Below are 16,507 nucleotides of genomic sequence, written 5' to 3' on the forward strand. Positions count from 1 at the left end.
TAAAAGGAAATGCATGCATCCTGTTATTGGATTGTGATGGACTGTGGAGATTGAACCAAATCACAATTGGATTGTTATGGACTGTGGAGATTGAACCAAATCACAATCCTAAACGGAAACCATCTTGAAAATCAAGATTGGATTGTGATGGACTATCGAGAGTGAACCAAATCACAATCTTAAGCGGAAACTATCTTGAATGCAAATAGGAAAAAAGAATATAAATAGCATATCTCCTCTTCTAGTAGGAGTTGAATGAGTCGTGCGTGAAAAAGCAGTTTATCAATAACAAAATATATCTGCTGGGACTTTAGGAGAAGTCAAGTGGCTGTAGTGACTTTAAAAGAAGTCAAGTAGCTGTAGTTTAGTGGTAAGAAAACCTTAAGAGAAGTCAAGTGGCTGTAGTTTAGTGGTAAGAATTCTACGTTGTGGCCGTAGAGACCTGGGCTCGAATCCCAGCAGCCACATTTTTTTATTTTGCTCTTGAGCTATAAAAGCCCCCACACGTTTGTTGTCAAAAAGCGTTCACACATTTTATTGTGTTCTATTTTTATTAATTTTATTTTTTTTTGAGTAATTCAGTGGGGTTATTTTGCTCTTGAGCTAAAAGCCCACACATTTGTTATCAAGTTGTCAAAAAGTTCACACATTTTATTGTGTTCTATTTTTATTAATTTTGTTTTTTTTGGGTAATTCAGTGGGGATGATGAGTTTCTTAAAACTTTTGGCGTAAAAAAAATTCAAATTGATCATTTTAGCCTTGATCATTATGGTTGTAAATAAAATTTAAAATTTTAACCCCTAAAAATAGTATAAATTGTAACATATAAGTGAGACTGTCGATTTTGCCCTAGTACTCACTTACCGATATCTATATCTTTTAAGCTTCAATTTTTATTATTGGTGTTGGAAAATGATTTTAGAGTCATCATACAAATTTTTAATGATTTTAGAGCCATCATACACATTTTTTATACCTAAATTGCCTTCTGGTCAAAGATTCGAGATGAGCCTTTTATTTGTTTTTAAAAGATACAAACTGCATCGTTTATTAGTTTCATCTCGAGCTCACCAATTTCACACATTTTATTATGTTCCATGGGTATTAAAGTGCATTGGCTTTCAAATATGAAAAATATAAATGTTTGAAGTACAAATGGAAGAAAAAAGAACTCACATAAATCACAAACATTTACTCTATAGAGCAAAGCAAATCACAACTCTTTCAATAACATGATCTAATGCCATTATTTTCTTTTCTAAAACGAATAGCTTACACTCTATGATTTTTCGCACTTAAAATATTCCTAAGCTTGCGTAAATACTTTTATACCCATTAATTTCACTAAAAAAAGGTAGATAATTCATTCTAAGATTAATTCATTGGAACTTATACAAAGAACCCACAGTGAGCACAACTCAATAAAGACATGCAAAGATCAACCACATACCTGTATCCGGAAAAGAATAGAGAAAACCTCTAATGCGACACTTACCTTGTTCTAGAAAAGATTTATCTCTATTGCATACTAGAGATACTTATTTCTTGTTAAAATATCTCTCTTGCTTAAATCTCTGTGCTGCAGTATCTCCATCTTTACATTTCTCTCTCAATCCGTTTCTCTTGCTAAATTTTTTCTCTCCTAATATCTCTCTCAAATCTCTGCCTATCTCCATCTTTATTTCTATCATCTACATAAAAATATTTTTTCTGTTAGGAATTTACTCTCTATCTCTTTCAAATTTTGTTTTCCTTATCTCCTACTATTCTCTTCATATCTCTCCCTAAAAAATCTATCTCTATCTCAATCTTTGTCTCCTAAAATAAAGGGTTTATATACTTCCCTTAAAATCTATGCTTCCCCTATTATCCAGCCGTCCAATTTTGATCAAGATAGTTATTCACCATTTGATCTTATATCTGATGTCTCAAAGTATTTTATTTTTAGGTTTTTTTATACAAATTTTATGAATATGAAATTTGGTACCTGTCATATTCTCATTGGGGTACACCTATAAAAAAAATATTAAAAATAATTTTTTGATAAAATATAATAACAAAAATACCCTTTGAAACTTGAAGGAGTATTTTAGCTATTTTATTTTATTGAAAGTATTTTTTTAATATTTTTGTTAGTGAGAGTTTAATAAAAGATTGAACGAACAAAATTTGATATCAAAATAGTTTATAGAAAAAATTTAAAAATAAAATAATTTAGAGACGTGATATTGTGATTGGGCCTCCATTCAAAATGAACAGTTGAACAAGGGGAAATATATAGAACAAGGGGAAATATATAAATTTTATGTGGTAGGAAAAGCTTGCCCTTTGCTAAAATCAAATATATATCGATCTCAATACGTCTCTCTCGCTAAAATCAAATACATCTCTCTCTCGATACGTCTCTCTCGCTAAAATCTCTATGCTAATTGTTAAAATGAAATGCATCTCTCTCTCAATACGTCTCTCTTGTTAAAATCTCTCTCCTGTTAAAATCTCTCTCCTGCTAAAATCATATAGATCTCTCTCTCAATACGTGGCTCTCTCTCTTGTTAAAATCTCTATGTTAATGCCTAAAATCACATACATGTCTCTCTCTTTCTCTATTTCTTTCTCGTAATATCTCCCTCTCTCTCTCAAACCTCTGCCTATCTTCATCTTTGGCCAATATTTTTTTGGGGCAGTGATTTCATGCAGCAGTTGTATGGTAATATAATGCAATAACTTTCAAAAATTATATTAGATCTATTTGTTTGATCCAAATTTTTAAATATACAATATTTTCATTCTAATGAACAGTCACAAAAAATAAAAATTTGAAAACGCAACCTATAAAGTATTTTTTTAGCCCAATTAATATAGACGGGCTATTTTAGTGAGATGTTTAGATCTAGGCCTTAGAATGATGTTTTTTTCTTTCTAAATTTTTTAGATAATTTTATTATCATTAGATTAACAATATTAAAAAATATATATGATTTTGAATTCATAAAGACCTAGATCTTTAAATTCATCTAATGGATGGTTCAAATTCATTGTTGGAAGGGACTCATTTTGACCATAGGGTGTAAATTAGTTTTTTTTAGATTGATTATTGAGATGAAGAGAGTGTGTGCGCAAAGTTTTGGGTCATACAAATACAAACATGACTTTCTAGAATTGTATCGCATCATCTATGATACAGTTGTTGCATGAAATCATTGCCCATAAAAAAAAAAGGGCAATATTTCAAATTTAAGAAAAGAAATTGTATACAATTAAATCATTTACCTTTGATACTAGGTGGTCACAATTATTCACAACCATCCGATATGAAATTTGATAGCTTGGATGTATCATGAAGTTCGAGAAATTTTCTTTTGAAGTTTAAACTTGGTCAAGATTAACGTGACCAAGCTTGGTCAAAATTTTCGCTTATAGGCATTGCTGACACTGTAGCGAATTTCATCTTGTATCAAAGGTAAATGATATAATCGTATACAATCTCTTTTCTTAAATTACTTCTCTTAAATTTGAAATTACAGACTTGTGGACTGTCATTTTCGTCTATAGGCATTGCGTAGGAAATACTTTAACCCATAGTCAAAATGAATAGTGATTTCGCTTACTCTCATCACAATCCAAACTTCATCGCCCGGTCACAGTTGTCTGATAGTATTTTATTTTTCAGTTTTTTTTCTACAAATCCAAATTGTGTGAAATTTGGAACGTGTGTAGATATTAGTGAGGCACACCTAATAAAAATGTGAAAACTATATTTCGCAAAATATAAATTGATCAAAATACCCCTATAAATTTTCAGGGGTATTTTAATCAATTTATTTCTTGTAAATTATTTTTTCATATTTTTATTATGTGCGCGTCACTAATATGTACATACATTCCAAATTTCAAATCATTCGGATTAATAAAAAGATATTAAAATTTAAACACTATCGGACAATCATGACATTACGATGCACTTTGGATGGTGATAAGGCTAGGAAAAATCAATGTTTATTTTCGCCTATAGTCATTTTGTAGTATCTTCTATATATATATATATATATATATATATATATATATGGAAAAGTCTTCCTAACACCTATAGGTGAAAATGAATAGTGATTTTTTCTACCATCACCGTCCAAGTTTCATCGCGCGGTTACGATTGTTAGGTAGTATTTTATTTTTTTGTTTTTTTTTTATAAATCAAAATGACCTGAAATTTAGAGGCTATGTACATCTTACTGAGGCGCATCTAATAAAAATATAAAAAAAATTATCCGCAAAAAAATAAATGACCAAAATACCCCTGAAATGTTTCGGGGGTATTTTGATCAATGTTTTTCATGTAAAATATTTTTTTTATACTTTTAGAAGATTTCCCTATTTTTTATAAATACACATTCCAAATTTTAGGTCATTCCGATTTGTAAAAAAAAAATGAAAAATGAAACACTACCAGACAATCATGATCTCGCGATAAACTTTGAACGGTATCACTGTTTATTTTGCCTATAGGCGTTGACACTACGCAGCAACGCCTATAGGCGAAATGAACAGTGATTTCGCCTGCCCTCATCACCGTCCAAAATTCATCGCGAGGTCACGATTGTCCTATAGTGTTTCATTTTTCATTTTTGTTTTACAAATCGGAATGACCTGAAATTTGGAGCGTGTGTACATCTTAGTGAGGCACACCTAATAAAAATATAAAAAAATAATTTGTGAAACAAATTGACCAAAATACCTTTGAAACTCTTCGGACGTATTTTGATCAATGTTTTTCACGTAAAATGTTTTTTATATATTTTTTGTAGATTCACTTATATATATATATATATATATATATATATATATATATATATATATACTAGAAAAACTCCTATAGACAAAAATAAATAGTGATTTCGCCTACCCTCATCACCGTCAAAAGTTCATCGCACGATCACGATTGTCTGGTAATGTTTTATTTTTATTTTCTTTTTTTTAAAATCAAAATGACCTGAAATTTGGAGTGTGTGTTCATAAAAAATAAGCGAATCCATGAAAAATATTTTAAAAAATATTTTACAGGAAAAAATTTATCAAAATACCCCCAAAACGTTTTGAGGGTATTTTGATCAAAATTTTTCCCCGAATTATTTTTTTTATATTTTTATTATGTGCGTCTCACTAAGATGTACATACGCTCCAAATTTTAGATCATTACGATTTATATAAAAAAAATAAAAAAATGAAACACTATTGGACAATCGTGACCATGCGATGAACTTTGGATGGTGATGAGAATAGGTGTAATCACTATTCATTTTTTCCTATATATATATATATATATATATATATATATATATATATATATATATAGCTTAGGCTCTAAACAATTAAATTAAAGCTTACCTTCAAATAGTGCGGAGGAATATGATTTTAATTCTAAAAATCTTAGTGAAAGCCATAACATATATTTTTATCTTTATTTATAAAGTTTAAAACTTTAAAAATAGTGTAGATTGGCAGATCTACGAAAACTTGAAAATCTTGAAAATTGACAGTCCAAAAATGCTTTACAAAATACATTATTTTCAAAACTTGAACTCTATTTTTTTCTAATGTCCATGCATCTTGATGTCGAGATGATAAATGTGATGATATTTGGGCATCAAAACAACCTCTTCTAGTGAAAGTTTTGAGGTAGGATCTAATTTGATTATTTAGAGCCTCAGCTGTATTTATAACCGACATGGTGGTGAGAAGTACGTCGCCGGAATCAAATCGTTGATTGCCAGAAATCGTGGGAGGAGGATTTGGCACTTGGGGGCTGAAAGAAAGAAGAAATCTTCGATGAAAGAAAATAAACCTGTGTTTTTTTGGTGAATATAAAAGGTTGAGGAGTCCGATGTCTTTTTGCATAAAGAAGGGGTTCGATGTCACAAACATCGGACCCATTTAAATTATAATTACTTAGTAATTGGGACATCGGACCGGTTTCGAAATGTCCTAAATGCAAGACACAACCCTCCCTAAACGCACTACCCTACATCCGAGAAATTTGGAGAAATAAATAAAACCAATATGATATTGACAAGGGAGGCAAAATGGGAAAATTTAAAAAAAGCCACGAGACCCTCCACGTAATTTTAATATGGCGCTTTTGGTATTAAAAATTTGCTTTTTATCCGTACATAGCTCTTCCTCCTAATAATCCAGATGGCCTTGGTTCTCGCCAAGAGAAATCACATTTTTCTTTTTTGAACGGATTGCCAAGAGAAATCACATACCAGAACGCAAAATATGTACCTTCAGCTGTGTAAGCGGAGGGCATGTTGTACTTTTCCCTCGTAGATGAGGGGGGTATTTTAGGTGAATGGGTTTTAAGCATTCTAAAGTCAAAGCTTATTCTCACTTAAAAGTATTAAAAAACTATTAATGATTTTAAAAAACAGACAAGGGTTCATCATTTCTACTTAATTATTGAAAGAAAAAAAAAAAGAAAGAAAGAATATGATGCCCCTACAAAAATTCATTTCAGGTGATATTTTTTAAAATTTTATTTTGTAGATTCATCATCTAGACCAAAATGATCATAAATATGGAAAGAAAAATAAACTTTTAAAATTAAAAAAAAAAAACTTTTTAGGATCTTTTTTATGAGTAATAGACTTTAGGGTGGAGGTTGTAAGTCAGCTGGTGATTGACGCAGATTGATGTAAAGAAAGCAAAGAAATAAAACAGTATTAAAATAAAAGGAAAATATTGAAAAAATATACCGTCTCCCATTTTTTATAAGAGAATTTACCCCAAGGTTGAGAGAGGGTCACCCCAAAATAAGGTTGAGAGAGAGAATGTACCCTTTTCACGGTAAAGAAATCCACCTCAAAAATCTTTTTACGAGACCAAATTTTATTAACTCATCTACCTCTTTAACAACGAAAGGAAACCTCCATTTAAATAGACTAAAAATAAGATAAACATTAACAAAAAAAACTATCTCTATATGTTTCTTATTTTATCTTTTCTTCCCTATTTCTCTCTCTTGCCTTAACCTCACGTAGCATCCCATTTTACCCAAAGCTTAAAAACTACTTTTTATTTAACCTTATCCTTTTACGTTCTTAAACCAGCTCCCCTAATTTAACTTTATCTATTTACACTCCTAAACTAATGCAATCTAATTGATCAATATACACGAGATTAATTCGATAAATTTATGCTCAACTAATTATCCCTGCCTTATTCTTGAAGAGATAAACAAAAAAATAATAAAAAATTAAAATAACTCTAATATTATTTGCATAAGGGATTCACATTTCCTTTCTAGGCAGGCAAGAATTGTGTATAACTTTTTTTATGGGGGTTTAGGTGTACTCCCTTTGGAGAGAGACAATCTCTCTCTAAAACTCAGTGAATCTCCATGGAAGAAAAGAATAATAGTACCTCCCCCTCACCAAGCATCCACCAAACTTGTAACTAAGAAGAAGAAAGGAATATGTTGCCCCCTCTTCATACGCTTGCATGGAAGCGTGAGTTAGAGAGAGAGAGAGAATGGAAAGCCTGTGCAAGCTCTCTCTTGGTCTTCCTCTTTTCTTGCTATTCGCCTATGTTACATGGGCCCTTCTCTCTGTGCCACCACAAACCCTCTCCTCATGGAAGTTCAACAGAAGGGCCCTGACCTTGCATCAGGTTGCTGCCCTGCGCTATGAGAAACCCACCTTGAAACCCACCTTGAATCCACCCCAAACGCCTAAACCAATTGTATGATCTCTCTTTCTCATATGAGCATTTCCATGTTTGTGATCTCACTCTAATGAGAGCATCTGCATGTCTATGCCACACATTAACGGAAGTCCCTTCATATGTCTTGCAAGTACTGTTCGATTACTCGGGGCGAGCCATTCCGGACTTGCTCAAGTAACCACGGCTCGCTAGAGTATCTCGAGTTTTGGTGGGTCAAGCTCGAGATCTTAAAAAGATTTTCAAAAATTTCTAAAAAATCCAAAAGAAATAAGAAATTTATTTGTAATATGTTTTTCCTTGTTCTCTATTATTTTAACAAAGATTGGGAAGTGTTTCATCCACAAATAGTTGTTTTGATATTTTTGTTTTCTTTCATTTTGGCAAAGATTTGGAAGTGTTTCATCTATAAATAGTTATTTTGACAGTTTTTCTTTCTTTTTGGATTATTTCTTAAACAATCAAATTAAGGCGCATTTCCAAATTTTACCCTATTTAATTTTGGTTTAAAAAATTCTTATATCTATTTTCATCTCTCTTAATAAAATTTTAAATTCCAAAAATGGTTCAAATCAAGTAAATCTATAAACACTTGAAAATGGACGGTCTAGATAATATGTTGCAAGATAACATTATTTTAGGACTCGAAATCTTTTTCTCTTCTGTATAAACTTTTTTCAATCCGAAATACCCACCCTCATAACAAATTGATTTTTTTCAAAATTTATTTTTTACTACTTTCATCATTTAGATGCGTTGTATTTTACTTCAGACATTTTCCATATTTTTGGGATTTTTATTTTTTAATGCTTTTTGACCTGGCCAAGACCAGCTCAACTCGGGCCAAGTTGCTCGGATTCATCCAGGCCCCGGCCGCGTTCCGGGGCCTAGTCGTGCTTTCCTACACTGCTTGCATGTCCCAACCAGGGTCCAATGCTCCCTCTCTCTCTGGCTACATTAAATGGTTTGATGGAACTCTTTTTCTTTTTATTTGGACTGTGGAATTGCAGAAACCTGTTGTGAGGAGCCATGCGCAGGTGATAGAAGCAGGCCTTGCCAGAGCTCGAAAGGCAATAAAAGATGCGGCTTCCAACCCCAATTCTTCTCTCATCAATGACCCCCTTTTCTCGCCGGATCCACAAATCTTCCGAAACCCTGCAGCATTTCATCGGTAAATAGAAAACACGTTTGCTGAGTTTCTTTCTCTTAATTTTTGAGATCTCCAACTTTTGGAGTTTGCTTTTTATCGCACCAACTTCAACCAGTGCAGGCAGATGCTACACTCTTCTTTTTCCTGCAAACATCTTTTGAATCTTCATTAATGGATTGAATGGCATCTTGAACAATGAGAATGGCAGATTTTGAATATATATCAGAATAAACATGGAAGAATATGATGATTCATATGCTTATTTGCGTGTGGAGAGAGAGAGAGGCACATGCCTATAGTATGAAGGCAGTGAAAAATTAAGAGAAATACTGTTAGATTATAGATGGTGGGTCGAAGGTTTTAGATATTCCTTTTTATATGGGAATGTAGCTCTCATTCATTTCCCATGTTTATTGCATCCACGCTTGCATTTCTTTCAATTGGATTCTCTCTCACTTCAAAATTTTTGTTAATTTCTATAATTTAGCTTTTAGGTAAAGCATACAATGAGACGATCTATTTTTGGTGTAAGGTGGTCACAATTAATCTTGACCATTGGATGTAAAATTGGATGGTTGTATTTATTCTATTGACTATACACATACTTCAAAAGAAATTTTTTCGAACTTTATGACATACCCAAGCTAGCAGATTTCATATCGGATGATTATAGATAATTGTAACATTCTTGTATCAAAAGTAAATGGTCTCATCCAGCGTTTAAAAAATCGTTGAGTCGAACCGGACTCGCCCGGTTCGACTCGAAATTCACGAAAAAGGTACCGGATCGGTTCAAAAACCGGGAATCGTCCGGTTCTAGAGAGAACCGGACGATTCCGCACAGTGACTCGCCGATTCACTGTGCGGAATCGGCGAGTCCGTGAAGAACACGGGTTGCACAGTGTTCTTCACGGATTTTTTCAAATTTGTCATTTTTTTATCATTTTTTTTGTTTTTTTCTGCATGTGATCTGTTTTGCAGGCTGTAAACAGCTTTATTCAGCTTTTTCAAGGATTAAATGGTGGAAAAATTGGTTGTTTTTTGATCAAGAAAAATTCGGGGTTTAGGGTTTCCGCCATTTCTGAACTTTCATGCCAAATGGGGCATGAATCTTTCAAAATTTGTAGGCATATTGATCTTAAAGCTGTGAATCAAAAGCTTTTGTTACTAATTTGTGATAATCGTTGAGAAAAACAGAGTTTTTTGGAGATTGAAGGCTTTGGTTCACAAAAACAGGTAAGAACTTTGGGTTTTTTTTTTTTTTCCGCCATTTGATTTATTTCACGGCATATTTTGAACAAAACGAGTTCAATAATTAGGGTTTTTAATCTTTATTGTGTCTAGTATGATTTAAAATTTTCAATTTTACGTAATCTGATCAATTACAGCAAGAAATTTGATATGAACAGTGAGATGTCTGCGGAACCAAATTCCGCTGTTTTTTTTTTTTTTTTCCGCCTTTTGATTTTGTTTTCATGATATATTTGAAATAATGTGTTAAAAATTTAGGTTTTTGATTCCTTATATTGTTGTTTATCAGAAAATATAGTCAATTGGATGTAATTTATTCACTTGGAGGTGAATTTTTGAGTTAAAATCGCTTATGTAAAACGACTCTGTGAAGAACAATTTTTTTTTTTTTTTTTTTTTTTTTAGTGTAGCCCATGATAGAATTTTTTGTAATCTATGATCGAATTTTTTGTAATCCATGATCAAAATGTTTGTTTTTTTTTCTTGTAATCCATGATCGAATTTTATTTTTTATTTTTTATTTTTGAAACCCATGATAGAATTTTTTGTAATCCATGATCGAATGTTTTGTAATCCATGATCGAAATGTTTGTTTTTTTTTGTAATCCATGATCGAATTTTTTGTTTTTTGTTTTTTATGTAACCCATGATAGAGTTTTTTGTAATCTATGATTGAATTTTTTGTTATCCATGATGTAATTGTTTTTTTCTTTTTTTGTAATCCACGATCGAATTTTTTGTTTTTTTTTGTTTTTTTTTTTTGTAATGCATGATCGAATTTTATGTAATCCATGAACGAATTTTTTGTAATCCATGATAGAATTTTCTGTAATCCATGATCGACTTTTTTGTAATCCATGATCGAATTTTATGTAATCCATGATCGAATTTTTTGTAATCCATGATAGAATTTTCTGTAATCCATGATCGACTTTTTTGTAATCCATGATCGAAATGTTTGTTTTTTTTACTTGTAATCCATGATCGAATTTTTTGTGTTTTTTTTTTTTTTGTAACCCATGATTGAATTTTTTGTAATCCATGATCGAATTGTTTTTTTCTGTTCTTGTAATCCACGATCGAATTTTTTATTTTTTTATGTTTTTTTTTTTTTTTGTAATCCATGATCGAATTTTATGTAATCCATGATCGAATTTTATGTAATCCATGAGCGAATTTTTTGTAATCCATGATCGAATTTTTTGTAATCCATGATCGAATTTTTAGAAAATTTATGATTTTTTTTTTTTAATCCATGATCGAACTTTTTGAAAATTTGTTAATTTTTTTTTTAATCTATGATCGAATTTTTTGAAAATTTGCTGTACTTTTTTTTTTTATTTCTTTGTATCCATGATCGAATTTTTTGAAAAATGATGATTTTTCGAAAAGATGTGAAAATCGTGATAAAGTTTTGATTATCATGATGTATTAAACATTTAAACCCAATTTTTAATTTTTATTGTTTGAGTTTGCTGTAATTTTTTTTTTTTTTTTTTCAAGATCAAATTTTTTGAAAATTGATGATTTTCCGAAAAGATGTGAAAATCGTGACAAGGTTTTAATTATCATGAGGTATTAAACCATATTTTAAATTTTTATTGTTAAAGTTTTTGTTGAAAAAATTGTATGTTGATGGATTATTTATGCAAAAAAATGTATGTTATTATATTTTCAATACAAAACTGTATTTTTTTTATCTGATGTTCAAGGATTTTTTAGTTGGAAATTTGGAATGACTGATGTTAGCCGGCTCTTTGAAGAATTGTTTTTATTATTAATTTTTTAATGCAAAAAATGTATGTTCTTGATAATTGAGTTGTAGCCATGTTTGGAGCTTGCATTTTGTATTATTCTAAATGTTTGTAATTGATATGTACGAAAATATTATTGTCCTTTTGCAATAACAAATAACAACGAATATGACTACATGAACTACCGCAACATATTATCACTACATATGGTGATTATTTTTCTTTTTGAACTGTCAGGTTAATTTAAACTTTTTACATCTTAATTTAGATCGTATGTTACTAATTTTATGCTTTATTGTAGTCCATGTATGTTGATATACTTATTCCATGATAATTCTATGTTTATCCTTTTGTGTGATGTAAATTAAATGTTGAATGGCGGTTCATGCAGGGGAAGAACATATCAATATTCGCATATTCATTCAAAAACATGAAAATTCTTAATGGAGTACCCTCATTTTTTATTGAATTCCTAAAAAACAATATTTATAATGAATTTTAATAATTTTTTCGGATTTTTTTGAAGCTTTATTCTGACCGATTCACTCGATTCCGATCCGGATCGCCAATTCGCCGATCCGGATCTACTATTCACCGATCCGGATCGATTTTTGAAAAGCCCGATCCGGGTCACCGATCCGATTTTTAAACCATTGGTCTCATCATAAACAATCTGATTAGTTTAAACATTTCCCTATTAATTGAAAAAGGGGTAAGGCCCAAATCCCCAATGATTTATTCCAAAAAAAAAAAGGTTTAATCATTTCAACATTTGGCAACTCTTCACGTTTAAACGATTCGTTCCCTCTTTTAACTCAAACCAAACAACTTGGTTAAGGGGACTTGCTATTGGTGAAACTTATATAGATATCGTGATATATGTTATCCCATACATAGACACATTTTATTATTCGACTTAGATACGAGTCTTAGAAATATCAATTTTATGGTTGAGTTTTTGGCCACAACATTAGATAGTTTTCTAGTAAAATTTCATAAGAAAAAAAAAATCTAAGTTTCTAAACTGTCAGAAACATATGTCGAGTCCTCTGTGTATCTAGCATCAACATTTGCAGGAAAAAAAACTATAAAAATACGTGTCCACATTACATAGGACTCTATTTTAAAAACTTTATTTTTTTAAGATGTATCATAGATGTGTTGGTACTGCATGCTGAGGACTTACATCTTGCAATGCAACATAAGGTTCCTCTATACGTATGAATTCACCCATGATGCAATGGTTATATTTCCATTATGCCCTTAAGGCACACATGACTATTCACTAACATCCATGGCTCTTTTATTCAGGAGTTACTTGGAGATGGAGAATAGGCTTAAGATTTTTGTATACAAGGAAGGTGAGCCACCTCTGGTCCATGATGGCCCATGCAAGAACATCTACACAATTGAGGGGAGGTTCATCCATGAGCTTGAACTGGGCACAAGTAGCTTCCTAACAAAGAAACCAGAGCAAGCCCACCTCTACTTCTTACCTTTGAGTGTCACACAAATGGTGACTTACCTTTACAAGCCCCTCTCCTATGACCTAACACCTCTCAAACGCTTTGTATCAGATTATGTGAGCCTCATTTCCTCTAGACACCCCTTTTGGAATGCTAGCCTTGGAGCTGACCACTTCTTTCTGTCTTGCCATGACTGGGTGGGTTTCCTTCTTTATTTCTTCGTGTTTCCTTTTTTTCTTTTTTTTTTTTTTTTTTGGTACCATGAATTGTTGGGTTTACAAAGCCTAGCACACTTGTTTCTTTTGGGGCACGTTGTTTTCATCATAAAGGATTTCTAAGGGCTTAGGGAGAGTCTATTCCAAAAAAGAGCTTTCTGTCGCTTAGGAAAGCGTTTCCATAAGCGGCTTACATACATGGAATGCTGGGAAAGGTTGGGAACAAACTTCCCAGCTGCTATAATGCCTCTTGCTTTCCCATGAAACAGATATGGGAAAGTGGTAGTCTAGTGGATTAGAACTTTCTCATATAATTCCTTCCCTCAAACCAATTGTGCCTTTTTGGTTGACTTTTTTTTCTTCTTATGTTTATTTGGTTTGGGGATTAGGTTATCGGGGTTGGAAGATATAATCTTGTGGTTAAAATTGGGTACAACAAGCAACTTCACATTTTTTTAGAGGTTTTCAAATTAGAGATTCTTAAGTTTTGAATAAATATTTCTTTTAGTTTCTTACTATTTGTGTTTCAGTGAATTAAGCCTATCATTTAAGATGTGGGTGCTCCTAATGTGCTTTAAATGTTTTAATAACGCTTGCTTAGGAGTAGCAAAGTTATCCTACGGTCCCTCATAAAAATTAATCACCCTTCATGTGCTATTTGATTGATTTAAAATTAGGGTATTTTAGGTATATGTATGCCCACAATTTCAAGCCATAATGTAGGTTTTCTTAGCTTATATTGAGAAGAATTTGCCAAGAATTGTAGCTACACTTGGGAACATAGAGTCCCCGCAATTATTAATATTATTTTTGGGGTAGTTCAGTGGTAGGAATTGAACTTGAGATGTAGCATTGCTTGATGTGAATGGTTAAGTACTCGAGGCAACTTCCTACGTCCCTACAATTCTGATCATGACAAATCGCCGAGGAGTTCATCTTTCTTCCATATGAATAGAATTCCTAAACTTTCAATCTCTTAAAAATTTTCAATGAAGAGAATTTCAGCCTTTTTTTCACCAAAAATACACAAAAACCATTAATTAAGCCGCCATCTACTCCAAAATCCTAAACATTACGTGTTTTGTTAGCTTAACAAAATTTTGCAGGCGCCGCACGTATCACGATCCAACCACAATCTCTATAACACCTCTATCAGGGTCCTCTGCAATGCAAACACCTCCGAGGGCTTCAACCCATCCAAGGATATAAGCCTACCGGAGATCAACCTCCGCACCGGAGAGCTCCCTGCCCAACTACTCACCCCTGCCGACCCGCGTCATCCCAGACCCATCTTGGCATTCTTTGCAGGAGGGCTGCATGGGCCAATTCGTCCACTCCTCCTACAACAATGGCAATCCAAAGACCCCGACATCAAAGTGTACCAGTATTTACCAAAAGGGCTAAATTATTATGATTTAATGAGCAAATCCAAGTATTGTTTGTGTCCTAGCGGTTACGAGGTCGCGAGTCCCAGAGTTGTAGAGGCCATACATAGTGGTTGTGTGCCAGTGCTCATTTCAAACAGCTACGTCCTACCATTTAGCGATGTGTTGCGATGGGAGGCCTTCACAGTTAGCCTATCACTGTCCGAGATACCGAGGGTTAAAGAGATTCTCGAGGGGATTCCAGAAGGGGAATACCAGAGGCTGAGAGAGAATTTGGGGAGGGTGAGGAGGCATTTTGTTCTAAACCAGCCAGCCCAGAGGTTGGATGTGTTTCACATGGTGATGCACTCGTTGTGGCTTAGGAGGCTTAACTTGCGAATGCCCTAGTTTCATCATTTATTTTTTTATTTTTTTATTTTTTTTTTATTTTTATTTTTTTTTGGGGGGGGGGGGGGGGGGGGGGAAGGGGGTTTGGGGCTAATGTGGTTTTGGCTGAAAATTGGTTGAGAGGGTGCTTTTATTAGGATACAAGGAAAAGAGTTTATAATTGGTGCCTTTTCTTGAAAGGATATAAACCTTGTTTGAAATGCATTTTCTGTCTACTTTATTCTGATCTTTCTAATATGTACCCAAACCATTCTTTACTTCAATATGTGTATGTTCTCTAGTTCCTATTCAAGAAAAAGGCAACTTTTTTCCTCTCTCTCAAACCTGTGACAAACTTGTGGAGGTCAAGTTTAGTTTTTGTTGGAGGGAGATTCTCACCTTTGCTTTGTGAACCGGTCTTCTTGGGCCCAAAAACCAAAAGACACTGAATGTCGGCTTTTCATGGCATGAAATTGAGGAAAAGCACAGATCCCTTACCCAAACAAAAAATAAAATCTTTCATGGTTGCCACTCAAATAAATTTTTTCAGCCATCATAAAAGTGCAGGGTGTTGTTCAAGGAAACAAAAAAAAATCACATTATCATTTGCCATTGGTATAAGGAGGTTAGAGTTAGATGTGCCACAAAGTCTAAAATAATATTTTGTATTTTATGATTCATTTCAAGTTATTCTCATTTCAAGTTAGTGGACTTCGCATCTTGCTGGATTTTACATCAAAGGACTCCCAATGACTGCAAATTTGTGACCTCCCACCAATTTGGGATAATCTTACAGTATAAAATTTCCTTCCGTTTAACATTGAGTATCTCAGCAACTCAGCACAAGGAACGAGGGGCAATTTAGCATTGAGTGATTTGTGTATGGACCTTAAAAAATTTTCTAAAATATGAAATGCTCCGTTTATAGTTGAAAATTACAAAGAAGGTCGGTGAACCCACTTTTATTTAATTTTTCCAAAATTTCCTCTCGATCCTCTGACCGAATTTTAGATTTTTTTTTAGTTTTTTTGTTAGTTTTAATTTTAGTTTTAGTTTCTCTACTAACAAATAAATAAAATAAAATATGGTCTAAGGATGGAATCTTCGGACCGAGGAGCAATTTTTAAAAAAATAGAAAAAACGCAGCGACCGACCTTGCTTTTTGCATTTTAGAAAAAAAAATAGATCCATACGTAAATCACTATT

At 32.7% G+C, this 16,507-nt stretch overlaps 1 protein-coding gene and 1 non-coding gene across 2 annotated transcripts; both read left to right on the plus strand.

Moving 5' to 3' along the window:
- The first annotated feature begins 395 nt into the window (after positions 1–395).
- Positions 396–467, plus strand: TRNAH-GUG (transfer RNA histidin (anticodon GUG)). Its single transcript has one exon. It is a non-coding gene; the product is annotated as a tRNA-His (tRNA).
- A 7,027-nt stretch (positions 468–7,494) lies between these two features.
- LOC18446384 (putative glycosyltransferase At5g25310) lies at positions 7,495–15,361 on the plus strand. The gene is made up of 4 exons (XM_088855205.1): positions 7,495–7,735; positions 8,725–8,885; positions 13,181–13,532; positions 14,657–15,361. Exons 1-4 carry the CDS (start codon positions 7,526–7,528, stop codon positions 15,320–15,322), a joined length of 1,389 nt encoding a protein of 462 aa, XP_088711331.1. The 5' UTR covers positions 7,495–7,525; the 3' UTR covers positions 15,323–15,361.
- Positions 15,362–16,507: the final 1,146 nt, after the last annotated feature.

This window comes from Amborella trichopoda, chromosome 13 (assembly GCF_054954075.1).
Source record: "Amborella trichopoda isolate Santa Cruz 75 chromosome 13, AtrichopodaSantaCruz75HAP2 v2.0, whole genome shotgun sequence".
Lineage (NCBI taxonomy): Eukaryota > Viridiplantae > Streptophyta > Magnoliopsida > Amborellales > Amborellaceae > Amborella > Amborella trichopoda.